Here is a 27,030-nt window from a genome sequence, read left to right as displayed (position 1 = left end):
AGGGAAATCCAGGAAAGCACAGCCTTAAAATAGCCAATTCCTGAAAGCAAATGTGCTCGGCTTAAAAGCCATTACATTTTATAGCCCAGAGCAATTTCTATTTAATTGCTTTTGCCCCCAAAGTCCTAAGCTTGGGGAAAGGCAAATCTCCTGCTTGCACAGTTCAGCAGAAAAAAGTGCCCTGAAGAAGATGAGCAGTATTAGTGTCCCTGGCTGTTCCGGGAGAGCGGAGCCGGGGCAGCGGGATTAGGGCCATCTGGCCGGGCTGGCAGGGGCACACGGGGCGCAGCTGGCTGTGCCCACCCTCCGTTTGCCACGAGGAGTCAAATCTCAGTGCAGACTGGTCCTAGCTATGAGGCTGGGGCTGGGACATGGCACATGAGCTCTGTGATGGGCTTGGTGTCATGGTGATGGGCACAGAGTTCAGGGGCAGGACGGGGGGAGATGACACTGGCAGATTTTTCGGGGGCGTGGGGCAGACTCTTCTCTCTTTAGTAGCAACGTAACTACGACTATTCGACAGCAGGCTGCTCCCGGTCATATCGCAGGGCGCTGCTCCTCGTGCATTTGCCCGGAGTTCAGCGAACTCTTGGAGGCAGGTTGAGGCTGGCAGGGGCAGGGCTGGAGAGGGAAGAGGTAGGGACACAGCCGAGATCCTCCCAAACGCGGCCAGGCCGCTGCTGAAATGCCGCCATCTCCGCCTTGGCTCCTTTCCTTGTGCACGCAGCCATTTGGCTGGATTAAATGCTCCGGGCAGCATCTGGAGGTGGGCTGGTGCGGGCGGGAGGGTGATGCTTGGGCAGGGTTCTGCAGAGCAGCCTTCTCCTTAGAGGGCAGGAGGGCAGGAGGGGGGAGCTCTGCGGCGAGCGCGCTGGTGCAGTTTGGGGCAATTTCCCCAGCGCTGGGTTTTGTCCAGCTGAGCATCTCCGCTCCTCGGCGTCACGCAGGGACACGGTGGCGCTTGAGCTTTTTAAACTCATTGGCACTTCAATCAAATTTGAAGTCCTGTTGCCCACGCGTGCACAACCCGGAGCAGTTCATGATCATTTTAATCAATACAAGGGCAGGTTGCTTTTGAAATAGCCCTACCTGCCTCTTCTCTAGGCTCAGACATATGGTATCGCCCCGTCCTTCCTGCCAGCGCTTGGACCCGCGCAGTCGTGTGGCACATCAGGTCTAGCTGAAGCCCAGTCTTTCTGTTGCTGCCAAATTTTTGTTTCAGTTTTCTTTCTGTTTCAGCCAAATTTTCTGCCCTGGCTTGGCCACACAGTCACTAACCCAAGAAGGGGTGGGGGAATTTTCCCCTTCAAAAGCCACCTGCCTTTGCATTGGATTAATTGACGATCAAATCAACCCTCATCAAAAGTTTCCTGAGCTAATACTTTCCCTGTCACTCTCTCAACAAGCCATTTCTTTTAGTTCTCGTTCTCCAGGGTTCCTTCTGAAGCCACAGAGATAAAAGCACTTTCCATCAATGTTTTTCCTGCTTCTCTAATGCTCTTAATTGTCTCCCATGTCTATTTTGGGACGCTAACATCTTACAGGCGCAGCAGCAGCCTCCAGCAGATGGGGAAAATGCAGATGCACCAGCGTTTCAACTAATCGGTTGTTTACCCTGCAATAAATAACAGACAGTTAAACACAAACTGTACCCTGCCCATTCCGGCACAAACACACAAACATCCCGGTGAACGTGATGGAAATGAAGTACACCCTTTCTGAGCAGCGGCAGACATGTCTCCGGATCAGGAGTTACTGGGGGAGGCGGGTGCTGAGTCCAGATTTGCTCTTAGGGGGCCTTGCAGGGGATCCAGGCAGAGCTGAGACTGTGCCCTGCGGGCAGAGCATCCCCTGGGACTGTACCTGGTGCCTGCTGGGGACAAAGCAGGTCTAGCCCATGGCTCTGGGTGAGACTCGGGACGGGCTGGGATCAGCCCTGCTCAGGGCCAGGCCAGGCATGGCTCGCCAGGGCAGAGCTTCACACCCAGCCTCCACTGCGACCCCCCAGTTCTGCCCAGTTCTGTTACTTAGCCAGGGTGCCTCTCTGCTCGGCTTGACAGCATCCAGCGTCCTCTCCTTGGGTCCATCCTGATTGACAGCTGCCCCTGCGCAGACAAACCGACAGATTTCCGAAGCCCTTCTTGATTTCTAGAGCTGTGACGCGTTCAGAGCTGTGTCGTGACATTTTCTAATGACGTTTTGACTCATAAAGGGAAGGCAGTGGCTTCTGTTCGCATCTGAGACCAACTGCTCTGGTTTGTAAGGGAGGGAAGTTTTAAACTTTTTCATTGCCCTTCCCCTGGGAAAGATCCAGATATTGAACCTGCAGCCCACCGAGTTCCTCCCCTCCTTCCAAATTACAGAGGAGCTGGGATTTGGGTTAAGAGGAGGATGCTCCTCTGCTACAGAGGAAATTACCCTGGTAGGGCAGGTTCACAGCATGCTTTGAGCACGCTTCTTAGCTTGGGAGAGTTCGTTTTCCCAACCAAGTCGCTTTGCTCATACATGTGAGTCTCTAGGGAACCTCCCAGGAAACCAAAACCTTTGGGGTGAAAGGCTGGCCTTGCGTGGGGGGTTTGGGCAATGCATCACTCTGCATGTTCCCCATCATGCTGGCACTGTGGTGGTTGCTCCTTGCTGCTGTGACCGGGTTTTCTTTTCCTTCTTTGCCCTCTCAGAACACGTCGGAATTGGAGGGAGGTGGAGATGGCCACCAAAGTAGCATCAACACCCTGCCGGACATCTCCCTGGTAAGACACTGCGCCGTGCTGCTGCGCCTCGGGTGGGAGCTGGAGGCAAATTGCTGATGCCGAGTTTTGCCTCAGCTTCTGTAGCTCTTTGCTACATCACCTGCCCCTGGATGTCACCGCAGTCACTGAAGGGAATTAATCAGACCGGTTAGGATGAAGGATTCTGGCTGTTTGAATAAGGGTAGCTTCTGTGCGAACCAGAGCAAAAGTTGGGTAGTTTGTCCTCTAATCGTCCTCATTTGTGAGTCATGTTCTTAGTGCCAATGAGGTCAGAAAGGCATTTCTATGAAAATCAGCTCATTTTGCCGTGGTCACTGTGAGAAGGAAGATGCAGGTGACTGCAGGTCTGGGGAAGTTTTGCAGCTGAGCGTGGTGTCCTAAAGGCTTCTATTCTTGGTTTGGCAGGATGATCTCTCCTCCTTCCCAGATGAACCGCCCAACTTCAAGCCTCCGCCTCCTCCTTCAGCCCCTCAGATGCTGGACCCATCCGCTGCCCAGCACAGGAACCCAGGGAAAGACAAGCCCAAGCGCCCTTCCTCCGAGTCCTCTCAGTCAGGCCTCTTCTTCGTAGCCCCCCGAAACCCCACGCCCCCTCCCAGCCTCCCCGAGAAGGACACAGTCAGCGTGACCTCCACTGCTACCACGTCCACCGAGGATTCTGCCCCAAGCGCTATCTATGCTACCATTTCCCCAGCCCTGCATGGCTCCAGGAGGCAAATGGATGCCCACCTCTCCCTGGTCAACCAGCACCCCATTGGTCCCTTCCCCAGGGTTCAGTCCCCAACAAGGTTGAAGAGCCCATCCCCAGAGGGCCCTGCAGCCGGTGGGCTTCAGAGCCCCCCTTCCCCATCCCCTCCTCCTCCCCCATCCCACCCGGCACCCCCTCCACCAGACAAGGGCAGCCCCCAGGCCGTGGCCAACCAGCATTTCATCATGGTAGAGGTGCACCAACCCAACAGCGAGCCCGACGTCAATGAAGTGAGGCCTTTGCCCCAGGCCAGAGGTGGGTGTCAACGTTATCAGCCGTGGGGTGAAAAAAACCTTCTCTGGGGTGTTCCTCAAGAAACGGGAGAAGAGAAGGATCTCAAGAGCAGGAACTGGGGGGAGGTTTGGAAGAGGGAGACCTGTGTCAAGCTGCAGGTCCCTGCCTGAGCAGCAGGTTGGTTCCAGGGCCTCTCCCTTCCTGGCAGGGATTTGGGCTGGCACCGCCTGCCAGGGAGGGGTCACAAGAGCAAACGTCCTGATTTTGGTTCGAACCGCAGGTCGGTAGGGTAGGGTAAAAAGCCACAGAGCCTGGATTGGTGGCAGCGTTTGGTAGCTGTGTGTCGGTTTGCTTTTTTTCCCCCCCCCGAGATGAATTTTCAATTACAGAACACAGCTTGATAGCCTCATGACCAAAAAAAAAAGTGAAAATCCAGGAAACGTATAAAAGCCTCCTCAGTGTTAGCATCGGCAGTGTTGGTAGTCTCGGAGATAAAGCCCTCGGCACTGGGTTTTGGCAACGCTGGAAAACCTGTGAAGCCCAGGGCCAGAGCAGCCAGCTCCCCATCGGCATTCAGGATGCTCTCCAAAGCTTTCCAAAGCCTCCCTGGGCTTCCAGCGCCAGTCAGGCTGGCCTTTACTTAAAGACCAAGCTCTGTGAGGCAGTTGATTGCAATTTATTTGTGTGGGCTTTGCTGTGTTAGTTAATAAAATCTGCTTCCAGTGGGGTTTGAAAAGAAACAATTCTGGGATTTTCCCATTAACTCCAGGTGTTGCCAAAAAAAAATGGTTGTACCCACACAGAGCTTGCAGGTCAGATTTATCCTGAGCACATCCCAGAGGAAAAAGGAGTGGAAATGAGGGATGAACGTGCTGGGCTCCACAGGTCCTTTGGCAAATGGCTCTGGTCCAGCGGGCATGGGAGGGGTGGCCCTGGAACCCTGAGGGTGCCCAGGAGGATGGGCTCTGCTTTCGGCTGAGACCCTTTGGGGCTGGGGGTACCCCCAGCTTCCCCAAGACCCCATCACCCCCCTGGAAATGCCCGATTTGCGTCCGGGCTCCGTGCGACCCGATGCGAGTGGCATTGTCGCCCTCCTGTGGCACAATCATAGAATCATAGGGTTGGCAGGGACCTCTGGAGATCACCCAGTCCCACCCCCGGCCAGAGCAGGGTCACCCAGAGCAGGTGGCACAGGAACGCGTCCAGGCGGGGTTGGAATGTCTCCAGAGACGGAGACTCCCCCACCTCTCTGGGCAGCCTGTGCCAGGGCTCTGCCACCCTCACAGCAAAGAAGTTCCTCCTCATGTTTAGGTGGAACTTCCCATGCTCAAGTTTGTGCCTGTTACCTCTTGTCCTCCCACTGCAATGAGTTCCCGACTGCCGGGGTGATGGATGAGGGGCTGGAGCGCCCGAGGGGTCCCAGCAGTGTGACCCCCAACTCCTCACCCACTCCAAGTCCCAGAGTGATTTTCCAGACCCTCAGCCCTTTCTGCAGGTCCTGCTGTTCCTGACACTCATTGCCAGAGTTTCGATCTGCATCCAGAGTCTTTGTCCTCCAAGGGGAGGAAGCTTCTTCCTGGCATCTCCTCTTTGCTCGGGTCTGTCTCCGTCTCCTCCCAGACCCTGGTCTTGAGTATGGGCTGGCTCAAACTGGCATCTAGCAGCATCCCTGAGCTCATCACCCTCTTCTCCCATCCCAGTTCAGGATCTGGGTTGGATCCTGGACATGGGTTTGAGGCTGCTTGTTCCTCCCTGGGCCCAACTCTGCTCTTCAGGCGGGGTTCGCTGGGGAACCCCGCTCTAAGTCTAAATCCCAGGGAACTGCCCAGCCCTGGGAGCGGGTGAGATGTCCTCCCTCTGGTAGGTGGCCCTGTGGGTGCTCGGCTGGCCGCAGAGCCGTGCTGCCCAGCCTCTAACAGCCCTCGTCTCTCCCCAGCCTCCACGCTCTCCCAGCTGTCGGACAGCGGGCAGACCCTCAGCGAGGACAGCGGGGTGGACATCGGGGAGGTGGAGATGAGCGGCAAGGACAAGAGCCGGCAGCCGGTCCCTGGGAAAAGCCGAAGCCTCAAGGAGGCGACGAGGAACGAGGGGGCGGCAGAAGGGGCTTCCAAGCCGGTGAGGCTGGGTGCCCCGGGGCCTCGAGGTGCTGCCGTGGGTGGGAGGTGGGCACCCGGGGGTGCCAAGGGGCAGTGCTGGTCCCCGCTGCCTCGTCCAGCCATCTGCCGGTTCTGCTCCCGCTGCCTGTGGGCAGCAGCCTCTCGTGTGTGCTCTGGTGGGTTATTTATCCTCTTGTTCAATGAGCTGAGTCAGCTTGTTGGTGGGCTGAGCTGTGGGGAAGGGAGCCGGGAGCGGCTGAGAGGGGCTGATTCACCCCATCCTGAGTAAATCCAGTCCCTCCCAGCTCCAGCAGGCAGCTGCTTGGGACATAGAGTCATAGAATCGTTTAGGGTGGAAGAGACCTTTAAGATCATCAAGTCCAAACGTTAACGCAGCACTGCCACTAAACCATGTCTACGCTACATCTATATATCTTTTAAATACTTCCAGGGATGGCAATTCCATCACTTCCCTGGGCAGCCTGTTCCAATGTTTAATTTCCCTTTCAGTGAAGACATTTTTCCCAATATCCGATCTAACTGCCTAGTGCAACTTGAGGCCGTTTCCCCTTGTCCCATCGCCTGTTCCCTGGGAGCAGAGACCGACCCCCCCTGGCTGCCCCCTCCTTTCAGGGGGTTGTAGAGAGCGAGAAGGTCTCCCCTCAGCCTCCTCTTCTCCAGGCTGAACACCCCCAGCTCCCTCAGCACATGGCAGCGTTCCTGGCTCCGAGGGGACATCTGCAGGGCACAACGTCCCACATCACCTGGAAGGTGGCATCAGGCATCAGAAGTAAATTGGAAGGTTTCTGATGGTGGCGCGGTTAGGGGTGTAGGGAGGCAGTCGGAGCGCTGCTCCACTCCTCCCCAAGCCCTTCCAGACCTGCACACTGTTGGGATCATGGCCATGGATGTCAGGAGTTAGAGGAATTGCAGGCAGTGTGTCTGTCCCTCTCCCGTGGAAGCTGCCATGGGGCACCGGCTGAGGAAGCGCAGTGCCCGGCCTCCCTTGGCACCGCTGCCGTCTCTCCCCGCAGCCAGGGCTCCTGGAGCCCACGTCGTGTCTCATCCGAGTGTCCAAGAGCGCACCGACCTTGGGGATCGCCATCGAGGGTGGAGCAAACACGCGGCAGCCGCTGCCCCGCATCGTCACCATCCAGGTAGGGCAGGCTGAGAATGGGAAGAATTCAGTGCATATCCCATACTTGTCCTCCCTGGACATCAGGAAAGCCCTTCAACCACGGCCAGACCATGGGGGATTTTGGAGGTGTGCTTTCCTCCTCAATAGCCCTGCATCTCCCTGGGTATCAGAGGCATCATTCTGCCGGGGGGGGGGGTTGCTGAGGATTGCATTCATGTCCCGTGGATGATCCCATACCACAAAGCACGTCCTGGGAGCCAAGGATTTGCTGCAGACATTTCGGAGAGGGGGGCAGTCTGGGCAGCCCCAAAAGCTTGGCTGGTGTCTCCAGATGTCTGGAAAGTCCCTTTTTCTGCTCAGATAAGAGGGTTGGGAAGGGGGAATGGTGGATGATAGCTGGGGAACCGAGCCCTCGGGTGCTGTCTCCCCGCACTCTTTCCTCTGCTGTTTACTTGGGGCAAAATTCAAGTGATTTGCAGCAAAAGAAAAACAGAGCTGACAGCGCCTTGGTTATTCTTGGCCATCCCAGCTGGTGCTGCGCTCCAGGAGCAAGCAGGAGGGAAGCCAAATTCATCCCCTCTTTCCAAAATGTGAAATGTTTCATTTCCATCGTGTTCACCCTGCCCCGGCGAACGCCGGGGCAGGGTGAACACGATGGAAATGAAACATTTCACATTTTCCCCAAACCGCCTGTTATTTCATCCCTGGGTTGAGCCAGGGGGGCGGTTGGGACCATGAGTTGACCATCTCTCTCCCGCAGCGCGGAGGTTCGGCGCACAACTGCGGGAAGCTGAAGGTGGGCCACGTCATTTTGGAGGTGAACGGGACGGGGCTGCGGGGCAAAGAGCATCGGGAAGCCGCCCGTATCATCGCTGAAGCCTTTAAGCTGAAGGAAAAGGACTACATCGATTTCTTGGTCACAGAATTCAACGTCGCGCTTTAGGAACCCGACTGGGTTTTGGGAGCGTGGCTTGGGAGGGGGAGTACCCGAACGGGGATGAAAGGCAGCGCCGAGGTGGGAAAGCAGCATCCCACCACGCAGAACCCTCGCCCACTGCGCTACCCTGCACGTACAGACACCCCCATCTCGTCCCCAGATGTCCCCCCCACCCACCGCAGACTCTCACTGCCTGGGTAGGGCAGGCTGAGAACGGGCAGAACTCAGCGCGCGTCCCTTAAAGTCTTCATCCCTGTCCTCTCTGGGGTGGGGGGGCTGCCCTCTGGGGACACCCTCTCCCCCCTCGGCCACGCTGGGGAGCGGGGTGGGAGGGTGGCGGAGGTCTGGGTGTCCCCGCTGTCATTTGAGTGCCACACGCAGAGGAAGGTGGGCCCGTGGCTCAGGCTGGAGGGGTTTTCGGGTGGTCGCTGCTCCCTTGGGCGCTGGCCCCTGTGCCCGGGCAGGTGGGATGGGCCACGGGTGGGGATGCGGAGAGAGCAACCGGAGGCCTTGTAAATTGCTGGCAGCATCGTCGTATTTATATATACAGAGCTTGTGCTTTTAATTTTTCAATAAATCTATCAGGTTAGAAAAAGGATGGGTTTGTGGGGGTTTCCTGGGGGCTGGGGCAGGGGGTTGGGTAGGGAGATGAGGGGCAGGGATGCCTGTGGGGCACCCCAGTACCAGCAGGGCAGGTAGGGGTGCGGTGGCCATGGGCAAAACTGACCCATCCGCAGAGAGGAGGTCCACCATCCCCATCCCATCCCCATCCATCCCTGTCCCCATCCGTCTCCACCCATCCCCGTCTCCATCCCCATCCATCGCCATCCCTGTCTCCATCCCCATCTATCCCCATCCCCATCCCATCTCTATCCCCATCCCCATCCCACGCCCATCCCCATCCCATCCCCATCTATCCCCATCCCTATCTATTCCTATCCCCATCCCCATCTGTCCCCATCCTGATCTATCCCTATCCCGTCCCGTCCCCGTCCCCGTCCCATCCGATCCCGTTCCCGTTCCCGTTCCCGTTCCCGTTCCCGTTCCCGGCCCCGGCCCCGGCCCCGGCCCCGGCCCCGGCCCCGGCCCCGGCCCCGGCCCCGGCCCCGGCCCCGGCCCCGGCCCCGGCCCCGGCCCCGGCGGTCCCGTTCCGCCCCACCAGGGGGTGCCTTCCCTGCATAAATTATGACAATGAGCACCACCCTCCGCGGCTCTGATTGGCCGCCCGCCGCGGGCTATGCGAATAGGGCGGGGAGGGCTGGCTTGATGCTAACGACCGTCCGCTCCCGGCGCGGCGGCGCGCGCGGATTGGCGGGAAGCGGCGGGGATGCAAATGAGGGCGCGGGCCCCGCCCCCCGCCGCCGGCGGCGCGCGCTATTGTCCGGCGGGGCCGGGCCGGGAGCGGCGCCGGGAGCGGGATCGGGATCGGGAGCGGGGCCGGGATCGGGACCAGCACCAGGATCGGGAGCGGACCGGGGCCGCCCAGCGCCGGGCGAAGAGGGTCTGGCCGGGCCCTCCTTGCAGGTGGGCAGCGGCCGCGGGGCAGCTGTTGCGTGCGGGGGGCGGGGAGTCCCCTGCAGCGGTGCTCTCGGGACAGATGTGCGTGTGTGTCCCCAGCGGTGCTCCCGGGACAGGTGTGTCCCCCCTCCCCAAGCTGTGCCCCGGGGCGGTGTCCGGGGCCGGCTCAGGGCGTGGGGACAGCGCGGCGCGGCTGCTCCCTGCGAGCCGCCCGCTGCAGCTGGAGGGAGGGACAGGGCCCCGGGGGCACCGCTGGATGCACAGCTGGATGCGCAGCTGGGGGCCCGCGGGGATGGACCCATCCCGGGGGCTGCAGGCAGCACCCCCCGGCGCTGCTGAGCCCGGCTGTGGGTGGCAGCTGGGAGCCGGTTGGGGTCCCGGGGCAGAGGAGGGGATGCCTGCCCCGCTGGGGTCCCCGCAGCCGAGGGGATGCTGCGGGAGGGTGGGGGACACGCCGCTGCGTCGCTTGTCGCCAATCCCTGTCCTGCCCATGCCGTCCCATGCCACCCCACGCCACCCCACGCCGCCACCGCCTTCACCGCCCCGAGGAAACTTCTCATAACTTTCCTTATTCCGGCGGTTTGTCCCCATCCGGGCCCGAATCAATCCTCCGGCTTGTGCCAGAGGATTTCAGGAGGGTTTCATCAGGCTGGCGTGGCCGAGGCCACCGAGGGGGACACGAAGCCAAGGCCGGGGCTCGCCCGGAGGTTGCGGGACGCGAGGCCCTGCCGCTGCCTGCGGCTGCTCTGAGGAAGTTGCGCGGGCTGCCTTCAACTTCAGTTCCTTGTTTTATTTAAAGGGCAGCCGTGAGCTCACCCTTACAGTCAGTTCCCTGCAGCCAGTGGGTGCCGGGGGGGGGGGTCGCAGGTTTCCCTCACTCCCCAGCACTCCTCCGAAGCGCCCCAGACACGCGTGTTTTAAGGACTCCCCGGAGAACATAGCGGTGGATGCTCTGTTTACCCGGATCCATCCCGTTGCTCGTTAACCCCATCACATGTTCCCGTTTGCTCAGGGCCCCCCCGCATCCCCCGCCGCCTCTCCCTGTCCTCTGCTAATAAGGGATCTCCGTGCCACCGGCTCGGTGGCGGTGGCAGCTCTCTCCAGACGGGGATTAAGGCCGCCCTTGGCCGGCATTACGGCCATCGGCAGCCCCCGGCTCCCCCCGGCACATTGGGGTTCAGCCCCGGGGTGGAAATGCGCAGCTTTCCGGGGCACGGTGACAAGGGGACAAGGCCGTCCCCAGGGAGGACAGGGCCCTGCGTCCAGGGAAGGAGGGTTCATGTGCCGGGGAGGAGGCAGGAAAGCGGCCACCGGAGCAGCTCCTTCTCCCTCCGCGGGGCTTCGCTTCGGTGCGAGTGATGGAGAGATGCCATTTCCACGGGGTTTCTGTACCTCTCCATGGGGATGTGCCCATGTGGGGGACCTGCGAGGGGGGACGTGACCCCTCCGGGCAGAGGAACTGGGGGGACGGGTGGGTTTTAGAACGCTGGTAGGAGGGGGGTGTGTTTTCGGAGGACGAGGAGGGGTTTGTCGGGCTCTTCCTCGCTATGGTGGTTTCTCCCTTGTTTTAATGGGAAATAGTGGGAAGCAAGAAAGCAGCGTTTCCGCTTCTCTGCCCTCTTTCACGCTCATGAAATGGGACTCTCTGGGCTTTTAAAAAAAAAAAAAAAAAAAAAAAAAAAAGAAGGGGTTTATAAACCAGGAATTCCTCCCTCCTGGAGTGCAGAAGCCTCTTGCCAAGTTTCAGCCCCAGGCTGTTCTTCTGGCCTCCTTCAAACCGCGCACACGCACACAACCCCCCCACCCCAAAAAAAAAAAAAAAAAAAAAAAAAAAAGAGAGGTTTTCGGATGGCAGCGCCGATCTTGCGAGGGGTTTGGATGAAAAGACGAGCCGAAGAGGGGAAGGGGAAAGCGGGGAAGCTGCGAGAGACCCGCATTCCCCTAAAAACTAGCCCTCCCGAGCCCCCCCCGCCCCTTGCTGGCCACCAGGATGAAACCTCAGACCCTGCTTGCGGGGTTTTTTTTCACGCTCGAGCAGAAAAAAGGTATATTTTTATCTGCCGAGCCCTGGGCTGCCGGGCTTTTTAGCTGAAAGAAAAAATTCTGGGGCGGGGGGGGTCCCCAGCTGCAGGGAGGGCTCTGGAGGCGGGGGCTGGGGTGTAGATCCCTGGGGGGATGCGGGTGAAACCTCTTGGACATCAGGTTTAGGAAAATAAAATATCTGTCCTCTGCCCGGGAGGGAGGGTTAAAGCCCCCCCTGCGTCCCAGACGGGCACGAATGTGCCCGTCTGGGACGCAGGGGGGGCTTTAACCCCCCCTCCCGGGCAAAGGATGGCTGTTTTATTTTGGGGTACAGGGAGGGTAACTCCCCATCGCTTGGGGAACATCATCTTCGTGGGTCGATGAGGCAGCGAAGGCAGAGCGACAGCGGCCCCGTGTGTGTCCCCCCCGCCCCGCTGCCCCCCCCCACCTTCCATGTCACCGAGCGAGCCCCGGGGCGGGGGGATGTGGCATCTCTCCTCCGCTGTCACCGCGGATAAAACCCGAAAGGGCCTCACTGCGCCGCTTTTCCTCTGCCTCAACACGCGTGCGATGAGTTGGGCGGTCTCAGCCTCCCGCCTCCGCTCTGTCCCACGGGGGTTTGGTGGGCGGGGGGGGGGGGGGGGGGGTGGGAGGACACAGGGATGGGATCGCTGTGGCTGGGGAGGGCGGGGGGGGTGTCAGAGATGAGGAGCTGAGGGTGGAGACAGGCAGAGACCTGGCAGCACTCATCACCGCCCTGAGCATCCCCTCCCTCACCCCAACACCTCCAACCCCGAAGCATAACGTGGGACACCCCCTGGTGAGGAGGCAAAGAGGTGGGGGGGGGGGTAAAGGGGCTGGGGGTCTCAGCAGAGTGTAATTCAGGCGTTCCAGGCATTTTCTAGCTGAGGCTTTTAAATTTCTTTTCATCCCTTTTCTCCGCTGACTCCGTTGCAAAATCCTGGCGTTCAAAGAGCAAGATTTAAAAAAAAAAAAAAAGAAGAAAAAATATGTATTTATACACACACATATATACACACACTATATATATATATTTATACATTATTATATATAATATATATATATTTATACACATATGGGATTGTTTGCGTTTGCTTTGTGGTTCCTGAGTACGTAGCCACATCATTTCCCGAGCTTTTCTGTGCCTCTCAACTCATTTAAAGGCCGGGGCGGGGGGGTGGAATCCCAGATTTTTCTCTCTTACTGCTGTGACCGTCGGTGGAGGGACTTTCTGGGCAAGCGACGAACGAACGCGGCTGGATTTGCCAGCGGGTCCTGCAGGCTGCGGCTGCTGCACCCCGGGGCGCTGCCGCTCGGGCAGGGCCGGGGGGACATCCGACAAATCCCCCTAGAAAGTGTTTTTAACCCTCTTTGCCCCCAGACAAGAGGAGCCACAGGGGGGTCCTCTTGGGCCCCTCACTCCAAGAAAGACACTGAGGTGCTGGAGCGGGTCCAGAGAAGGGCAACGGAGCTGGTGAGGGGTCTGGAGCAGGAGTCTGGTGAGGAGCGGCTGAGGGAGCTGGGGGTGTTCAGCCTGGAGAAGAGGAGGCTGAGGGAAGACCTTCTCGCTCTCTACAACCCCCTGAAAGGAGGGGGTAGCCAGGGGGGGTCGGTCTCTGCTCCCAGGGAACAGGCGATGGGACAAGGGGAAACGGCCTCAAGTTGCGCTAGGTGGTTAGATTGGATATCAGGGAAAATTTTCACACTGAAAGGGTTATTAAGCGCTGGAACAGGCTGCCCAGGGAAGGGGTTGAGGCACCGTCCCTGGAGGTGTTTAACAGACGGGCAGACACAGAGCTCAGAGATATGGGTTAGTGACGGGTTTTGTCAGCGTTAGGTTGATGGTTGGACTCGATGATCCGAAAGGTCCCTTCCGACCTGGGCGACTCTGTGGTTCTGTGATTCCTTTCACCACCACCCACTCGCTGGGACCCCCCCGGGGCTGGTGTCTGGGGCTCCTCGTCTCTCGGGGATGCTGCGGGGCTCGAGGCGGACCGGGGGGACGTTTTGGTGGGCTGCTTCTCCAGGCCAGGCTGTGGGCCAGGGCACGGGGCTGGGAACACCCCACTTGGAAAGGGGCTAAAGCCAAAATCGCTCTTTAGCCGCTTTGAGAAGCCACAGAGCCGGAAGCATCCCATGGGCAACCCCATCCTCCCTGGGGGCAGGAGAAGCTGTGGAGCATCTCCAGGTGCAGAAAGTGGATTTTCCTGGTTGATGTAAGGGGAAAAACCTCCTGCAAACTCCCCGGGAGGTTCGCAACACCCTAAGGGACGCTTTGGGGTTTGTTCGGGGTTTGTTCCCTGCCCATAAAGCCCTAAGGATGCAGGCAGGGCTGGGAGCGAGGATGACGGTGCAAAGATGATGCCCGAGGAGCTTGATGCCGGGTGGCACCAGAAAATAACCCCAAAAAACCCACTAACAGCAGGATTTAAGCCAAAGAATTTGCAGATCTGAGACTTGGGAGCTGGGTTAGAGGACTTTTCCCGGAGCATTTGGGTGCCGTACTTTTGCGTCACCGCCATCCCCCGGCCAGCGGCACCCTCCGGCTAAACACACCCACCGCACGGATCCTGCCGTGGCTTCGTTAGCAGCCGGCAGCTCGTGGAAACTCTCTTCCGCGTGCCGCTAATTACACGGTAACGAGCTGGATTAATTGCCTGCCAGCAAATGTGCCAGGATGCTCCATGGTGTCTGGTTATGGCTGCGAGCAGCACCTCAGGGTGGGCATCAGGCAGACCACCCCCCTTGGAAATCCGGGATATGGGCAAAGCCCATATCCCGGATTTCCAAGGAGGGTGGTCTGCCTGGCTGAATTTTGCGGCCGCGCGGCTGAATTTTGGGGCTGCTCGTCCTCCTGGAAGACCCTCATCCTGCTATCTTTTGGAAGCTGCAGCTGCTGATGGTCCCAGGGATCCCCCTTGGTTTAGCTTCGCCGTTTTGCTCCGAACCGGATTAAAAAAAAATAAAGGTTTCGATGAAAAGCGGCGCCGGAGGAAGGTTCGGCCCCCGCCGCCCAGGGCCTGATGGGGTTAAAAAATTTGCGGCCGCCTGCAAAGTTGCAGGAAGCACCCCGAGCATCGTTTCCTACTTCTGCAAAAGCCCGGCTGCCCCGCAGGCGCAGGAAGGTTTTGGGGCGCTCGGAGGGATGGTGCCTCGGGGACCCCCAGCGGGGTGGCGGTGATGGAGATGTCGCAGGGATGCTGGTAGGGGGTGAGTGCATCCCTGGTGGGGCTGGTTGCTCCTCCGTGCTCCGGCGTTGGGTTGGGGATGCTGCGGGGTGGCCGCGGGGGATGCCACGCGGTGCTCGGTACCAGCCACCGGGACCGGGGCAGCTGCCGCCTCCAGCAGCCCCCTGTGGCCCAAATTGGGTTGCGGGGGCTCAAATCCAGCTGAGGGGACGTTGCTGGGAAAACCCCGTGGGCCTTTCTTGCTACCGGCCCTGCGGTTGGGTTTTCGGCATCCGGCGCCTCTCGAGCTGCCGCTGCGGCTCTGGGAATCCAGGCACATGGAGGAGAGGGGTGAGGGTGAGCTCCTGCTTTGCGGTCATCAATGAAATGAGTGTGCCGGGCCTCTGCTGTGATCCCTCTCGCTGTCAGCCCCCCAGAGCCAGAGGGGCCTCGGGGTGCTCCTGCCTCCCCCGGCACTGTCCTGCACCGTGATGGCACCGCTGACGGTCCCCAGGCTGTGGCTGCCTGGCTGGGGTGACGTCCAGAGGGTGCCAGCATGGTCTGCGTGTCACCCGGTGCCACCCCAGGGGCAAAAAGCCTTTTAGGGTGTCCCTGGGGGGCTCCTTTCCACAGGGACCTTGGGGGCCATGGGGGATGCAGCAGCTCTGGCTTTGTGGTGCTGATGGTGGGACACAGGGTGGGGGGTGGCCCGAGGATGTCACCCCCCCGTCATGGGGGGACTGCTCTTGTCCCCAGGGTCTGGGGGAGAGGGGAAGCCCTGGCAGTGGAGGGGAGGGATGGACAGGGACACCTCGAACAGAGCCCGCTGTGTCCCACTGAGCATCCCTCCCTCTGCCTCAGCCCCCCCAGGACGCGGCGGCGATGATGTGACCTACATTCGTGACAAGGAGGTCCCCAGCCCGCTGCCACCACCGCCGCCGCCGCCGCCGCCGCCGCTGGGCCATGAAGCGGCGCAAGTGACAGGGACGCGGTGCCCGCAGGCCATGGCCAGCCCGGCACCATGGCTGCGCTGGACACAAACAGAGCTGACGCGCTGGGAGGGAGAGGAGGAGGAGGAGGAGGAGGAGGAGGAGGAAGAGGACGACTTTGGAAGGCGGATGGATGAGGATGGGGTCATCGGCCTGGGGGAGGCTGCTGGGAGCCCACCGTGGGGTGAGTCCTCCCCTCCCTGCTGCCCACAGACCCTCGTGGGGGGGTGCTGGGGGTCCCAGGAGCGGAGGGGGGCTGGGGGGGGGCACGGGCTGGCTGGCAGCAGCCCCGCAGCGCCGGTGTTTTGCAGGCGACGGCGAGGACCTGGAGGAGGGGTCCCCGGCGGAGGAGGGTTGCTGGCACCCCTGGCGGGACCCGGCGGAGGAGGACGAGGAGCGGGGCAGCTCCGGGGGGGACGAGGGGCCCTGGGGGGCAGAGAGCGATGGGGACCCCTACCCCGAGCTCTCCTACGAGGGCCGGTGGGGCTCGGGGTCCAGCGCCAGCCCTGAGCCATCGCAGGACGGCCGGGCTCTCTGCCAGCCCCGCAGCTGCAGCACGGACCGTGGGGACACCTCGGGGCTGTCGGACGCCAGCCCTGGCCCTGCCACCCCGTCCCGCCGTCACCGGGGCTGGGACACAGCCAGGGATGCCGGAGGGGGGCATGGGCAGGGCTGGACCCCGAGCCAGAGCCTCCTGCTGCACCTCTCCACCGATGACCTCCGTGATGCCACCGCCAGCACCCAGCCTGTCCCCGAGCCCCAGCCGGCTGGGGCTGCCCCCGGCACCGCTGCCTCGGCACCCACCGGGGAGCCCTGGGGCACCGGGACCCCCCCTGCGCCCCAGCTGCACCCCAGGTCCCGGCTGCCCAAGAAAGTGGCGCCCGCGGTGCCGGCCCCCAAACCCGGCCATCAATCGCCATCCCGGAGCCCCCGGCAGCGGCACGCGGGTGGGAAGCAGGCGAGACATCCCTCGGGATCGGGCACCGGCACGGGTGATGGCACCCAGTACGGCCGGGGGCGGCTCAACCACCCCCTGCCCGACCTCTCCAAGGTGGAGGCGCGGGTGAAGTTCGACCAGAGCTACCGGCCGCCGCGGGGCCGAGCCCTGCCCGCTCGCCCCAGGGCCACGGGTGGCCCCGTGGGCTTCAAGTCCCCGGCCGAAATCGTGCGGGAGGTGCTGCTGAGCAGCGGGGAGGGCGTCCCCCCGCAGCCCCCCACCGCCACCGGGCTGCCGCAGGAGTTCAGGTCCCCCAGGCAAGCCACCCAGCTGGTGCAGCAGCTCCAGGTAACGCCCAGTTCCCCCAGTTCAGCCAGAGAGGCCTTACTGGGAGGGTCTCCGGGGTTGGGGGGGACCAGGGGGTGGAGGCGAAATGGAGATGTCACCAGCCCCATGAGCCAGCCCTGTGTCACCGATGGGGGGCTGGTCCTTCATGGGTGCTGGCGAGGAGGGAAGGACCAGGCAGGGATGTGGATGGCTCTCAGGGATGAAGGCAGGGATGCTCGTGTGCCCCCCCAGTAAGCTTGTGCCACCCCCCTGCAATGTTCATTGTCCCCGGGACGCTTGTCCCCTGGGATGCCCTCCTGTCCCCTGGGAGGAGCGGGAGGCTGTCCCCCACGCAGAGAAACGGGGGTCACATCTGCACCAGACTGGCTGGCTGCTTTGGGGGGTGGGTTTCTGCACCCCACGGTGTCCCCCACTCATGGGACACCCCCCCCCCGCCCCCAGCCCTGTCATCCCCACACAGGGCTGCCTCCCTGCGTGCTGCATCCCCCTTTACCTCCCTCCCCTCGAGCATCCTCCGAGCCCCCGTCCCCACACCGGGTGCCGTCACCCGCTGCGTGTCCCCTCCCCGCAGGACGACTACCACAAGCTGCTGACCAAGTACGCCGAGGCCGAGAACACCATCGACCAGCTGCGCCTGGGCGCCAGGGTGGGTACTGGGGAGGGGGGAAACCCCGCTCTGCTCCCCCCTCCCCAGGGTTATTCAGGGCGTCTTCCTCCCCCGGCCCCACTCTTCCTCCTCCCAGGGAGCTGCGGTTGAGCAAGCCCAGCCCGGGGAGGGGGGGGGAGGGTGTGAGGCTGCTGCAAAGCCAGTGTCCCCCCTCAGCGGGTTCCCCTCCGCTGTGCCGAAACAGCCCCGAAATGGCGGGGGTGGCTGCCGGGCACGTCACCGACATGGCAGGAGAGCGGGGCGGAAGCGTGTCCCCGTGTCACCTCCCGCCCTGCACCGCTGCGTGGGTGGGGAAACTGAGGCAGGGCCGGTGCCCAGCTGTGCCCCCCGCCTTCCCCTCCGGCTGCCTGCTGTCCCCATGGGGGCAGGCGTTGAGGGTGGGCAGTGCCAGGGTTGGGGTGCAGGGTGGGCGCCCCCAATCCCCTCTCGCCGCCCCCAGGTGAGCCTGTACGCCGACCCGCCGCAGCCCAGCCGCAGCCTCTCGGTGGGCACCGTGGGCACCGGCTGCCGGGTGATGGCCCTCAGCATCCCGCAGGCCAGGACGGCCGCTTTCAGCATGGCCCCGGCCCCGCCGTCCTCACCGGGCGCAGGTGGGTTGAACCGTGTTCCCCCATCCAGCTCATCACCCTCCCGCTCCGGTATGTGGGGGGGTGTTCAGCCAAAATCCCGAACCCACAGCTTCCCCCAAGGCACGGGGACACCTTGTTCTTGTGTTTCTCATGATGACGCTGGGAGGGCTGGAGCCCCTCTGCTGTGGGGACAGGCTGAGAGAGCTGGGGGGGTTCAGCCTGGAGAAGAGAAGGCTCCGGGGAGACCTTCGAGCCCCTTCCAGTCCCTAAAGGGGCTCCAGGAAAGCTGGGGAGGGACTCTGGAGCAGGGAGGGGAGCCATGGGACGAGGGGTGCTGGTTTTAAACTGAAAGAGGGGAGATTTAGATGAGGTATTAGGAAGAAATTGTTCACCCTGAGGGCGGTGAGCCGCTGTCCCAGGTTGCCCAGAGAAGCTGTGGCTGCCCCATCCCTGGAGGGGTTCAAGGCCAGGTTGGACGGGGCTTGGAGCAACCTGGGCTGGTGGGAGGTGTCCCTGCCCAGGGCAGGGGGTGGCACTGGATGGTCTTTAAGGTCCCTTCCAACCCAAACCATTCTATGATTCTTACAGCTCCAGCACTGGGACCACCAGACCGGGCAGGATCACTCCAGCCTCCTTCCCCCCCTCCGCCCGGGGGGGGCTGCCCCACCTGCCCGGGGCTGTGCCGCTGCCCGGGGACCCAGCTGACACGGACACTGGTGGGACAGACCCACAAGCTGCAGGCACAGGCAAGCCCCGGGTTGTTGGGGGGTGGAACACAGGGTGGGGGGCAGCAATAGTGGGGGGGCTCAGCCCTTTCTCTCCCGGCCAGGTGGAATCCTTCGAAGGCTGGATGCGGGCAGGGAGCCCCGCGCCTCAGGAACAGCTCCAGGTGGGTCAGCCCCTTCCCACCCCCCCAGCCCGGGGATGCGTGGTGAGGCCGGGGGGGTGGCGGGGACCAGGCTGGGACATCGCGCTTCTGCCGCAGAGGTTTAGGAAGCTGAAGGATGCTCAGGACGCTCTGGAGCGGGCGTACCTGCGAGCCCGGCACCAGCACCCGGGGGCCTCGGGGGACTTCGATCCCGATCGGTAAGTGCTTGCCCCCCGCCGCCCCCTCCCCAGCCAAACCCCGGTGCTGCGGGGTCCGGTGTCTCCCCGTCACCGATGGCTGCTGTCTTGCAGGGCGGTGGAAGGGGAGATTTTCCACCTGGGGCTGCGCCTGGAGGAGCTGAAGGAGCGGCTGGAGCCCGGGGCTGGGGGGAAGCTCCCCCCGCAGCCCCCAGCCCAGCCCCGCTCCCCACCAGCCCCTTCCCCACCACCGACCGCCGTCTCCCCACGCCCCGAGGTGAGCTGGGCAAGGCTGCGGGGGGGCGGACGGGGCTGGGGGGTGGGGGGCATAGATGCTGGGGTGGGGGCACCCTGCTGTGGCTGGGGTGGGGGTCATGCTTCTCCCATCCCCTTTCGCTGTGCCCTGCAGAGCCCCGCGCTGACGGAGGGTCCCCGGGGGACAGCGGGGGACAACGAGGCGGTGACGGGGGGGTTGTCCCGGCGCCTCTGGCACAAGCAGCTACAAGTGGAGGAGGATTTTGGTGACCTGCTGGCCCAGTGAGTGTCCTCACGGTGGGGCTGGGCCGGTGGGGGGACATGGGCAGGGAGCCACTTCCCAAAACTACCATCTCCTGCCTGTGTGTCCCCCCCCAGGTACAAGCACTTCAAGTCCTTGCCGGAGTCGCTGAGCCTGGAGCAGCTGAGCGTGGCAGAGAGCGGGTGCCAGGAGGAGGCGGATGGACCTGCAGCAGGGGACAGTGGCCCCAGCCAGGTCCCCTGCAGGACACGGTCACTAGAAGAGGAGGCCGACCTCGAGACCTCCTCCCTGTAAGTGTTGTGGGAGGACAAGTGCCCCAGGTAGGGCCAGTGGGGGGTTTTATGTCAGGACTCAGCTTTTACCTCACTGGCATTGATAGGCTTCAGAGTTAACAGCCTCCATGGGAGAGCTGGCTGCACCAGGGCATTTCTCCACATTTGGGGGTGCTCTGCCCCATCACTCATGCTCCATCCTCCCCCCACAGGCACCCCTCGGAGAGGAGAGCCACTCTGCTGCCCCCCGAGGAGCTCCCATGGCCAGGGGCGACACGGGGCCACCTGTCGCCTGCCACTGCTGAGGACCTGCCGGCTGTAGCCAAGCCCCTCCTGGGGCTCCCCGAGCCACCGCTGGCACCCCTGTCCCGCCGCAGCAGTGGGGTGGGCAGCTCTGCCACCCAGCACCGGCCCCGCAAGGTGAGTCCCCCAGGACTGCGGGTCCCCGTCCCCCAGCACCCCCAGACCCCGCCGGGGGGTGCGCAGCACCAATCCTGCCCTCCCTGGTGCCCCTGCAGGAGCAGCGCATTGTGTCACCGGAGACAGACAGCGGCTTCGTGGGCTCGGAGGCCAGCAGAGTGTCACCCCCCGTGCACACCCCTGAACACCGTCCCCCCGGCACCGGGTACAGCTCGGGGTCCCTGCCCTCATCCCAGGGTGGGGATTTGGGGACACAGGCTGTCAGCTTTGTCAGGGGGGATTTGGGGCGTTGAAGGGGAGCAGGGATGGGGGAAGAGGTGACGAGGACGTGGGGAGCAGGGAGGGGGTGCTGGGAGGGTTGGAGATGTGCAGGGTGGCCCATGGCCAGGGGGTGAGCAGTGGGAGCTGCCTACATGACCCCTCCTGTCCCCAGGACCCCCGGCTCACCGGGACCCTCCATTCCCGTCCCCACGACCCTCTGTCCTCCGCGGAAGAGAGAGGTGACCCCGCTTCCCTCCAAGCCGGCGCTGATGGGCATCTACCCCGCGGGCAGGCAGAGGGGCACGGGGGGGCTCCGCCTGCCCCCCAGCACCCCTTCACAGAGCAGCTCCCCCCCCCGCTGGGCCGAGAGCGCGGGCAGTGAGGCGGGACCCGACGGTGACGGTGACGGCAGTGACGGTGACGGCAGTGAGTAGGCAGCGTTTCGGGGAGAGACGTGTCCCCAGGGAGAGAGTTTGGGGGGGGGGGAGCCCTGGCTCTGCAGGGAGGGGGGGCTCTGGTTTGTGGTGTCCCCCAGCCCCCTCGGGGTGCTGGCCCGGGGGTGCCTCCCGCCTGCTGGCTCTGCTCTCCCAGGTCTCTCCCTGGGCAGGGGGGGATACCCCCACGTCCCTCAGCTCACCTTCCCCCCCCCCCAGCCCCAGCTCACATGGACTCAGAGGCAGAAGGCAGGAGCTGCACCAGCACCGGCGGCCGCCCCCCCACCATGGCCAGGGACCTGGCCAGCCCCACAGCGTCCCCCGAAACACCATCCCCCACCCCGCTGTCGCTCCACCCGGCTCGCTGCGACCTGCTGGGCTCCCGTCTGGAGCGCGAGTGAGTGGCTATGTACCCCTACCCTCCCCAAAACCGGGCTGAACTGCCCCCCCCACCTAACACAGGGACACCCCCCCCTCCCCCGCCAAGCAAAGTCCCCAAAGGCACCTGCCTCTTCCCCCCGGGCAGCAGCAGGTTTTCCCTTCCGGGAGAGCCAGGACCTGGAGCTGAGTCCTCCAAACTTGTGACACGTGTGGGCTGGCTGAGACTGGACCTCAGCGCAGGCGAGCCCCGGGCTCGGTTTTGGGGAGCATCCCTGCATGAGCCGCTAGGTCCTGGCTAGTGGGGATGGAGACGGACATGGGGTCTGGGGGTGTGGGGGACAGGGCTGCACCCCCCGCCACAGCCAGCACCGCTGGGAGCTTCGCTGGCTGCAGGCGTCCCTCACCATGGCATCTGTCCTGCGGCAGCCAGGCCATCCGGGCGCTGCGGGACGAGGTGTGGCGGCTGCGGCGGCGGCTGGAGGAGAGCCTGCACCGCTCCCGCAGCTATCCCGAGGGGAAAGCCGCCCCACGAACCCCCCCAGCCAGGAGCCAGCCGGCGGCCAGTGGACCATCGTCCCCCAGGGACACAGCGCCCTCCGGGTAGGTGGCAAGAGGGACCCCGGGGAGGGGGGGAAGAAGGCAGCAGCCACCCCTGCTTGGTGGCAGCACTGTGTCCCATGGGCCTGGGGACACCCCCCAGTTTGTCCCATTTCTGCTGTGACCTGGGAGAGGTTGGGCTTTGGCGGGGGGGGCGCAGGACTGGCAGCCTGTCTGCACCAGGGCGGTGGGTCAAGGGGATGCCTGAGGGGACACTGAGGGGTCTGGGTGGTGACAGTGGCTCTGTCCCCTCCGCAGGGAGCCGAGCCCCCCGGCGCGGGGCAGGGTGACCCCCAGGGTCGCACCCACGAGGAGGGGGAGGTCGGCGTCGCTGCCGCGGGACAGGCCGGCGCTGGACCTCAGTAAGTGGGACCCTGCCGGGGTGGGGACGGAGGGGACAGTGGGGACACCCCCCCTGCACATCGCTTCCCCCTCCCTGAACGGAGTGGGGGGACCGCGGGGACGGGGCAGGTCCCGGTGGCCCCGGGGGACCCAGCACCGCTCAGCCTGTGGCCGGATCCTGCAGACCTTGGGCACGGACCCTCCGGATCCCACCACGCATCCGTCTCCTCCGCCGCAGCCTCCGAGTCGGACCCCTCGCCTGCCGGGCCCCGGGCCCCCCCCTCCCTGCGGAACAGCCCTGGGAACCCCCCAGGTGCGGTGACATTTCGGGGACAGTACACAGGTGGGTGCCAGCGGCGGTCAGTGCCGGGGGGTGGCATCCCCGGTGGCGGCGTGCCCCGGCCGCGCTCACGCTGGGTTTTGGCAGGGACACGGTACCCGGTGGGGACACCGCGCGCCCCCCCAGCACCCCAAGAAGAGCCAGGAGCCCCGGGATGCCCCCGGTGCCACGGGAACGGGACGCCATCGGGTGAGTGGCCCCGGGAACAGCCCCCGGCCCCTTCTGGCCTTCTCTAACGTCCCTGCTAATGACTTTCAATTCGTTAATTACAGAGGCTCGGGGGTGTCCCCGCTGCCCCTTGGCCAGAGCCCCCCCTCCCTGGGGTGCCTGCCCAGCTCCCTGCTGCTGGCTGCAGCCACTGGTGTCACTGGGAGCAGCGGGAACCTGTCCCCAGCCCCGTCCTTTAGATAATGCTTAACCCACCCCGTTCCCGGGCGACAGCGCTGTGTCCCCCCCCCGTCCCCTCTGTCCCTCATGTCCCCTCTGTCCCTCATGTCCCCTGCCTGGAACTGAGCTGGATGCAGGCAGAGTGCTTTGCAGCACCCCCCGCTTTTTGCAGACCTCCTTGTTTTGAAGAGCGCCCCCCCCCGCCCCGTCTCCTTTGCAGACTCCCTCCCTCCCTTTTGCAGACCCCCCCCCTTTTTGCAGACCCCCCCTTTCTTGCAGACACCCCCTTTCCAGACTATCCTTTTTGCAGACCTCCTCCTTTTCAAGCCACCCCCTTTTTGCAGACCCCCCCCGTTGCAGACCCTCCTATTCAGCCCCCCACCTTTTTGCAGACCCTCCCCTTTTTGCAGAGCCCCCCCCTTTTCAGATGCCCCTTTTTGGAGACCCCCCCCTACTTTTTGCAGACCTCCCCCTTTTTGCAGACTCCCCCTTTCCAGACCCACCTTTTTTGCAGATCCCCCCTGTTGCAGACCCTCCTGTTCAGACCCCACTTTTTGCAGACACCCCCTCTTTTTTCAGATCCCCCCTGTTGCAGACCCTTCCCCTTTTCACAGACACCCCCCCCTTTTTCCGACCCCCCTTTTTGCAGACATTCCCCCTTCGTGCAGACACCCCCTCCTTTTTTCAGACCCCTCCTTTTTGCAGACGCCTCCCCTTTTTGCAGACCCTCCCCTTTTCAGCCCCCCCCCAAACCTCTCTGCTCTTTCCAAACTGCCCTGGCTTGCTCTGCGCAGGGATGTTCCCAGACACCCTCGCTCCTCTCTCCGTAGCCGGCTCCCGGGCAGGGGATGCCACGAGGCCGCCCCGGCACAGCACCCCAAGGAGGACATGCTGCCCCACCTGCCACACACCCACGGGTGCCCCCGCTTCTGGTGACAGGGACGGAGCCACACACGGTGGGTGACAGGGGTGGCATGTGCTTGGCACAGCTTTTGGGGACAGGGAACAACCCTCAGACCCCTGGGCGTGGGGTATTCCCACTGGCGGTGGCAGCCCAGCATGGCACAGGGCTGGGGGGGGTAACCTGGGGCTGCGCCCCCTTGGGGACATCTAACCCCCCCAGGGACATCTAACCACCTTCCTCCCCACAGCAGAGCGTGGCCCCGGTGGCACATCCCCCCCCAGCTCCCACGTCCGTCCCCGCGCCGAGAAGCCGGAGCAACCTGGAGTTTGGTACTTGGTGGCCAGCCCTGGTGCCACCCCCGCCATCGGCTGCCTTGCGCCCGTCCCCCTCGTGCCTTATGCACCCCCCCTGCTGTAAGGATGCTCTGCGGCTTGCGGGGGGCGGCGGGGGTTGGGGGGGGGGGGTGTCAGCATCTCCCAGGGGAGGAGAGTGAACCCAGGAGGGGCTGTGCCCACCCCAGGGACCCACGGGTTTGTCCATGGACCCCAGGGACCCTGGTGGCAGATGGCTGGGAGCGGGTCCCCCCAGCTCCTTTTTGGGGGGGGGTCTGCAAGGCGGGGTGAGCAGGGGGAGATGGGTGCTGGGGGTTGGAGAGGGATGAAAGACAAGGCAGAGGGGAGGCACAGAGCCCTGTTGGGGACACAGTCCGCAGAGCAAAGCCGAGCCCGTGTCCCCTTCTTCTTCCCAGCTACTGCTCCCCAGCGGTACCTACCTCAGCCCCAGCCATGGCCGGGGTCCCCCTCCGACACCCCGAGGGGCTCGGGGGGGCAGAGCATCCCCCCCGGCCGCACGCCGCTGCCCACCGCCGCTGCCTGAGGCTGGACCTGGAGGAGCTGGAGGAGCTGAACCGGTCCCTGAGCCGGGCCGTGGAGGCTGCCCAGGGCATGAGGCTCACCACCACCCGCATGAGCCGGGCGCTGGGCGCCGAGCTCAGCCGAGCGCGGCACCTGCGGGGCTCCTGCCTCTTCTGAGGGTCCCAAACCACCCCCCGCCCTCACCGGGGGCAGGAGGAGGAGGAGGATGGTCCCCCTCCATCAGCATCCCGGCGTTGGGTGCTCCCTGCTAGACCTGGGGACACCGGCGTTGGAGGCATCTCCACAGGGTCCTGCACCGGCTCCTGTCCCCATCCCGCTTGCCCTAGACCTGCATCGCTTGTCCCTCTGTCCGTCTGTTTTCAGGGCCACACAAGCTGCAGGAAGGGGGGGGACAAGACGGGAGGCAGAGGTGTCCCCGTGACCCCCACCCCGGGGTGTGAGCACAGCCCCGGCAGGAGACCACCGTCCCCTGGGACCGAGGGGGTGTCCCCCAGGGCAGATGCCACCCCCAGCTGAGCACTTCTGGGGATGCTCCGACTTTGTGCAGGTCCTCCTGCAACACAGGTCGACCCCCCACCTTGGCAGCTCTCTTTACCTGCGTGGGCAGAAATACCCGCCATTCCCTGTTCATCCCCTTTCCCAGCCTTTGGGCATCCTCCGGGGGCTCAGTGCTGGGGGTTCGACCCATGTGTCCCCCTGCTCTGCCTTTGGACTTGAACCCAGCCGGGTCCTCCCTGGGAAAACGCTTTGTTTGGGGGGGGGTTATGTGAATTTTTCTTTCTCCAAGGTAGCTAGTCAGCAGCTAAATCGCTCTGTAAGGGTTGATTGGTGATATGGAGTGTGTGTGTGTGTGTGTGGTGTGTATGTATATGTATCTATAGCGAGATACATATATACGGGGTTTTTTTAATTTCCAGCCTAATCCTTAGGGCATTCGAGGGTTTTTTTTTTGGCCATCCCTGGACGTGGCCGCCCACGGTGTCATCCAGCCAGAACAAAAAAGAAGGTTTGGGGGTTTTCCTTGGGATTCCCAGGGAATTTGGGCTGGTAGAGGACAAATCACCCCGTGAACCGAGACAGGGGCAGGATCTGTCCCTGGCTGGGGTCGGGGGGGGACGGATGACTCTGCAGAGCCACTGTACCTGCAGGGGCTGGTTTTATGATGAATTAATGCTTATTTTTTAATGAAATGGATGTAGTGGGGGCAGCCCTTAGGGAGGGCAAGGTGCCCTGTGGGGGGGGGGGACCCATGTGGGACCTGCACCCTGTGCCCCCCGAACATGGGGCCGGCCAAACCCCCCCCCCTCCATCCCCGAGCATCTCAGCCCGCTGTGCCCCTGCCCGTGTTTATGTGTAGGACCTACCTAAAGTGCCCGCGTCAAAGTTATTTATTTTTGAATTTTTTTTTTTTTTTTTTTTGGTACGAAACCCTAGGTTTTTTTGGGGGTGTGGCGGGGGGGGTGGCGGGAATCACTAACACCCCCGGTGAGTAACTCAGGTCTAAAACCTCCCCAAGCGCCTGCAAAGCCACTGAGCCCAGATCCTGCAACCAACCCGGGGCCCGGGGCGGGGGGGGACAGGCAGGGGCTGGGAATGGGGTTGCCCCTGCCCTTTTTGGGGGAGAGGGGTGGGTTGGGGGCACGCGGGGCCGGGGGGGGTGGTTCAAGAAGATTTATGTCTCTTTGGTGGCAACTGCTCCTGTGTCCCAAGCGAGCCGACGGGCCAGGTCACGGCTGCGCTGGCCGGTGTGAGGCCCCCCCCCCCTGCCCAGTATGTGGGGAGCGTATTTAACTATCCCAAATGCAATAGCTGGGAGCAAAAAATGATGGGTTTGGGTTTTTTTTTTCCCCCTCTCTCCTATTTTGTAACGCCCAGCAGAGCCATTCGGCTGGTATTTTGTACGAAGAGAATTGCCTATTTTTGAAGGAAATAAACGCGGTTGCTCGGCTGCCGGGATTTTCTTTCTTTTTCCAAGCCGTTTCCCGGCTGAGGTTTGGCCTCGCCACGCCAGGATCTCTCCCCTGGAAGCTCCTGGGATTCGGGGAGAATATTTTCCCCCCCGCCTCCCCGAGCCTTTCCCTCGCCCCCCGCGCC

General features: G+C 63.0%; 2 protein-coding genes across 10 annotated transcripts in view; both read left to right on the top strand.

The window, feature by feature from the left end:
- Nucleotides 1–8,493, top strand: part of WHRN (whirlin) — a 57,504-nt gene extending 49,011 nt beyond the window's left edge. For 2 of the 3 annotated variants that reach the window (XM_074608859.1, XM_074608860.1), the window contains 5 exons: nt 2,679–2,750; nt 3,156–3,753; nt 5,669–5,847; nt 6,863–6,985; nt 7,727–8,493. In XM_074608859.1, coding sequence (XP_074464960.1) covers nt 2,679–2,750; nt 3,156–3,753; nt 5,669–5,847; nt 6,863–6,985; nt 7,727–7,909 — 1,155 coding nt within the window. In that variant the 3' untranslated portion in view covers nt 7,910–8,493. The remainder of the gene's footprint in view (nt 1–2,678; nt 2,751–3,155; nt 3,754–5,668; nt 5,848–6,862; nt 6,986–7,726) is intronic. The other variant, XM_074608861.1, reaches the window with a different exon arrangement.
- Nucleotides 8,494–9,278: 785 nt separating this feature from the next.
- Nucleotides 9,279–26,884, top strand: AKNA (AT-hook transcription factor). Of its 7 annotated transcripts, none has more exons than XM_074608257.1 (22): nt 9,279–9,427; nt 15,493–15,804; nt 15,932–16,905; nt 17,477–17,551; nt 18,012–18,162; nt 18,730–18,887; nt 18,971–19,030; nt 19,127–19,227; nt 19,321–19,483; nt 19,616–19,743; nt 19,840–20,013; nt 20,208–20,415; nt 20,514–20,620; nt 20,849–21,102; nt 21,309–21,507; nt 21,918–22,091; nt 22,347–22,450; nt 22,615–22,773; nt 22,858–22,959; nt 23,952–24,113; nt 24,309–24,474; nt 24,810–26,884. In XM_074608257.1, the coding sequence occupies exons 2-22, from the start codon at nt 15,636–15,638 to the stop codon at nt 25,090–25,092; spliced, it is 4,071 nt and encodes a 1,356-aa protein (XP_074464358.1). In that variant the 5' UTR covers nt 9,279–9,427; nt 15,493–15,635; the 3' UTR covers nt 25,093–26,884. The 7 variants fall into 7 exon arrangements, with proteins under 7 accessions (XP_074464358.1, XP_074464357.1, XP_074464356.1 ...); XM_074608256.1 differs by lacking the exon at nt 9,279–9,427 and adding an exon at nt 14,572–14,674 and having other exon boundaries at nt 22,669–22,773; nt 23,988–24,113; XM_074608255.1 differs by lacking the exon at nt 9,279–9,427 and adding an exon at nt 14,572–14,674 and having other exon boundaries at nt 22,669–22,773.
- The last annotated feature ends 146 nt before the right edge of the window (nt 26,885–27,030 follow it).

This window comes from Larus michahellis, chromosome 15 (genome assembly GCF_964199755.1).
Source record: "Larus michahellis chromosome 15, bLarMic1.1, whole genome shotgun sequence".
NCBI lineage: Eukaryota > Metazoa > Chordata > Aves > Charadriiformes > Laridae > Larus > Larus michahellis.
Note: the sequence above shows the minus strand (reverse complement) of the source record. Positions and strands in the feature narration are given on the sequence as shown.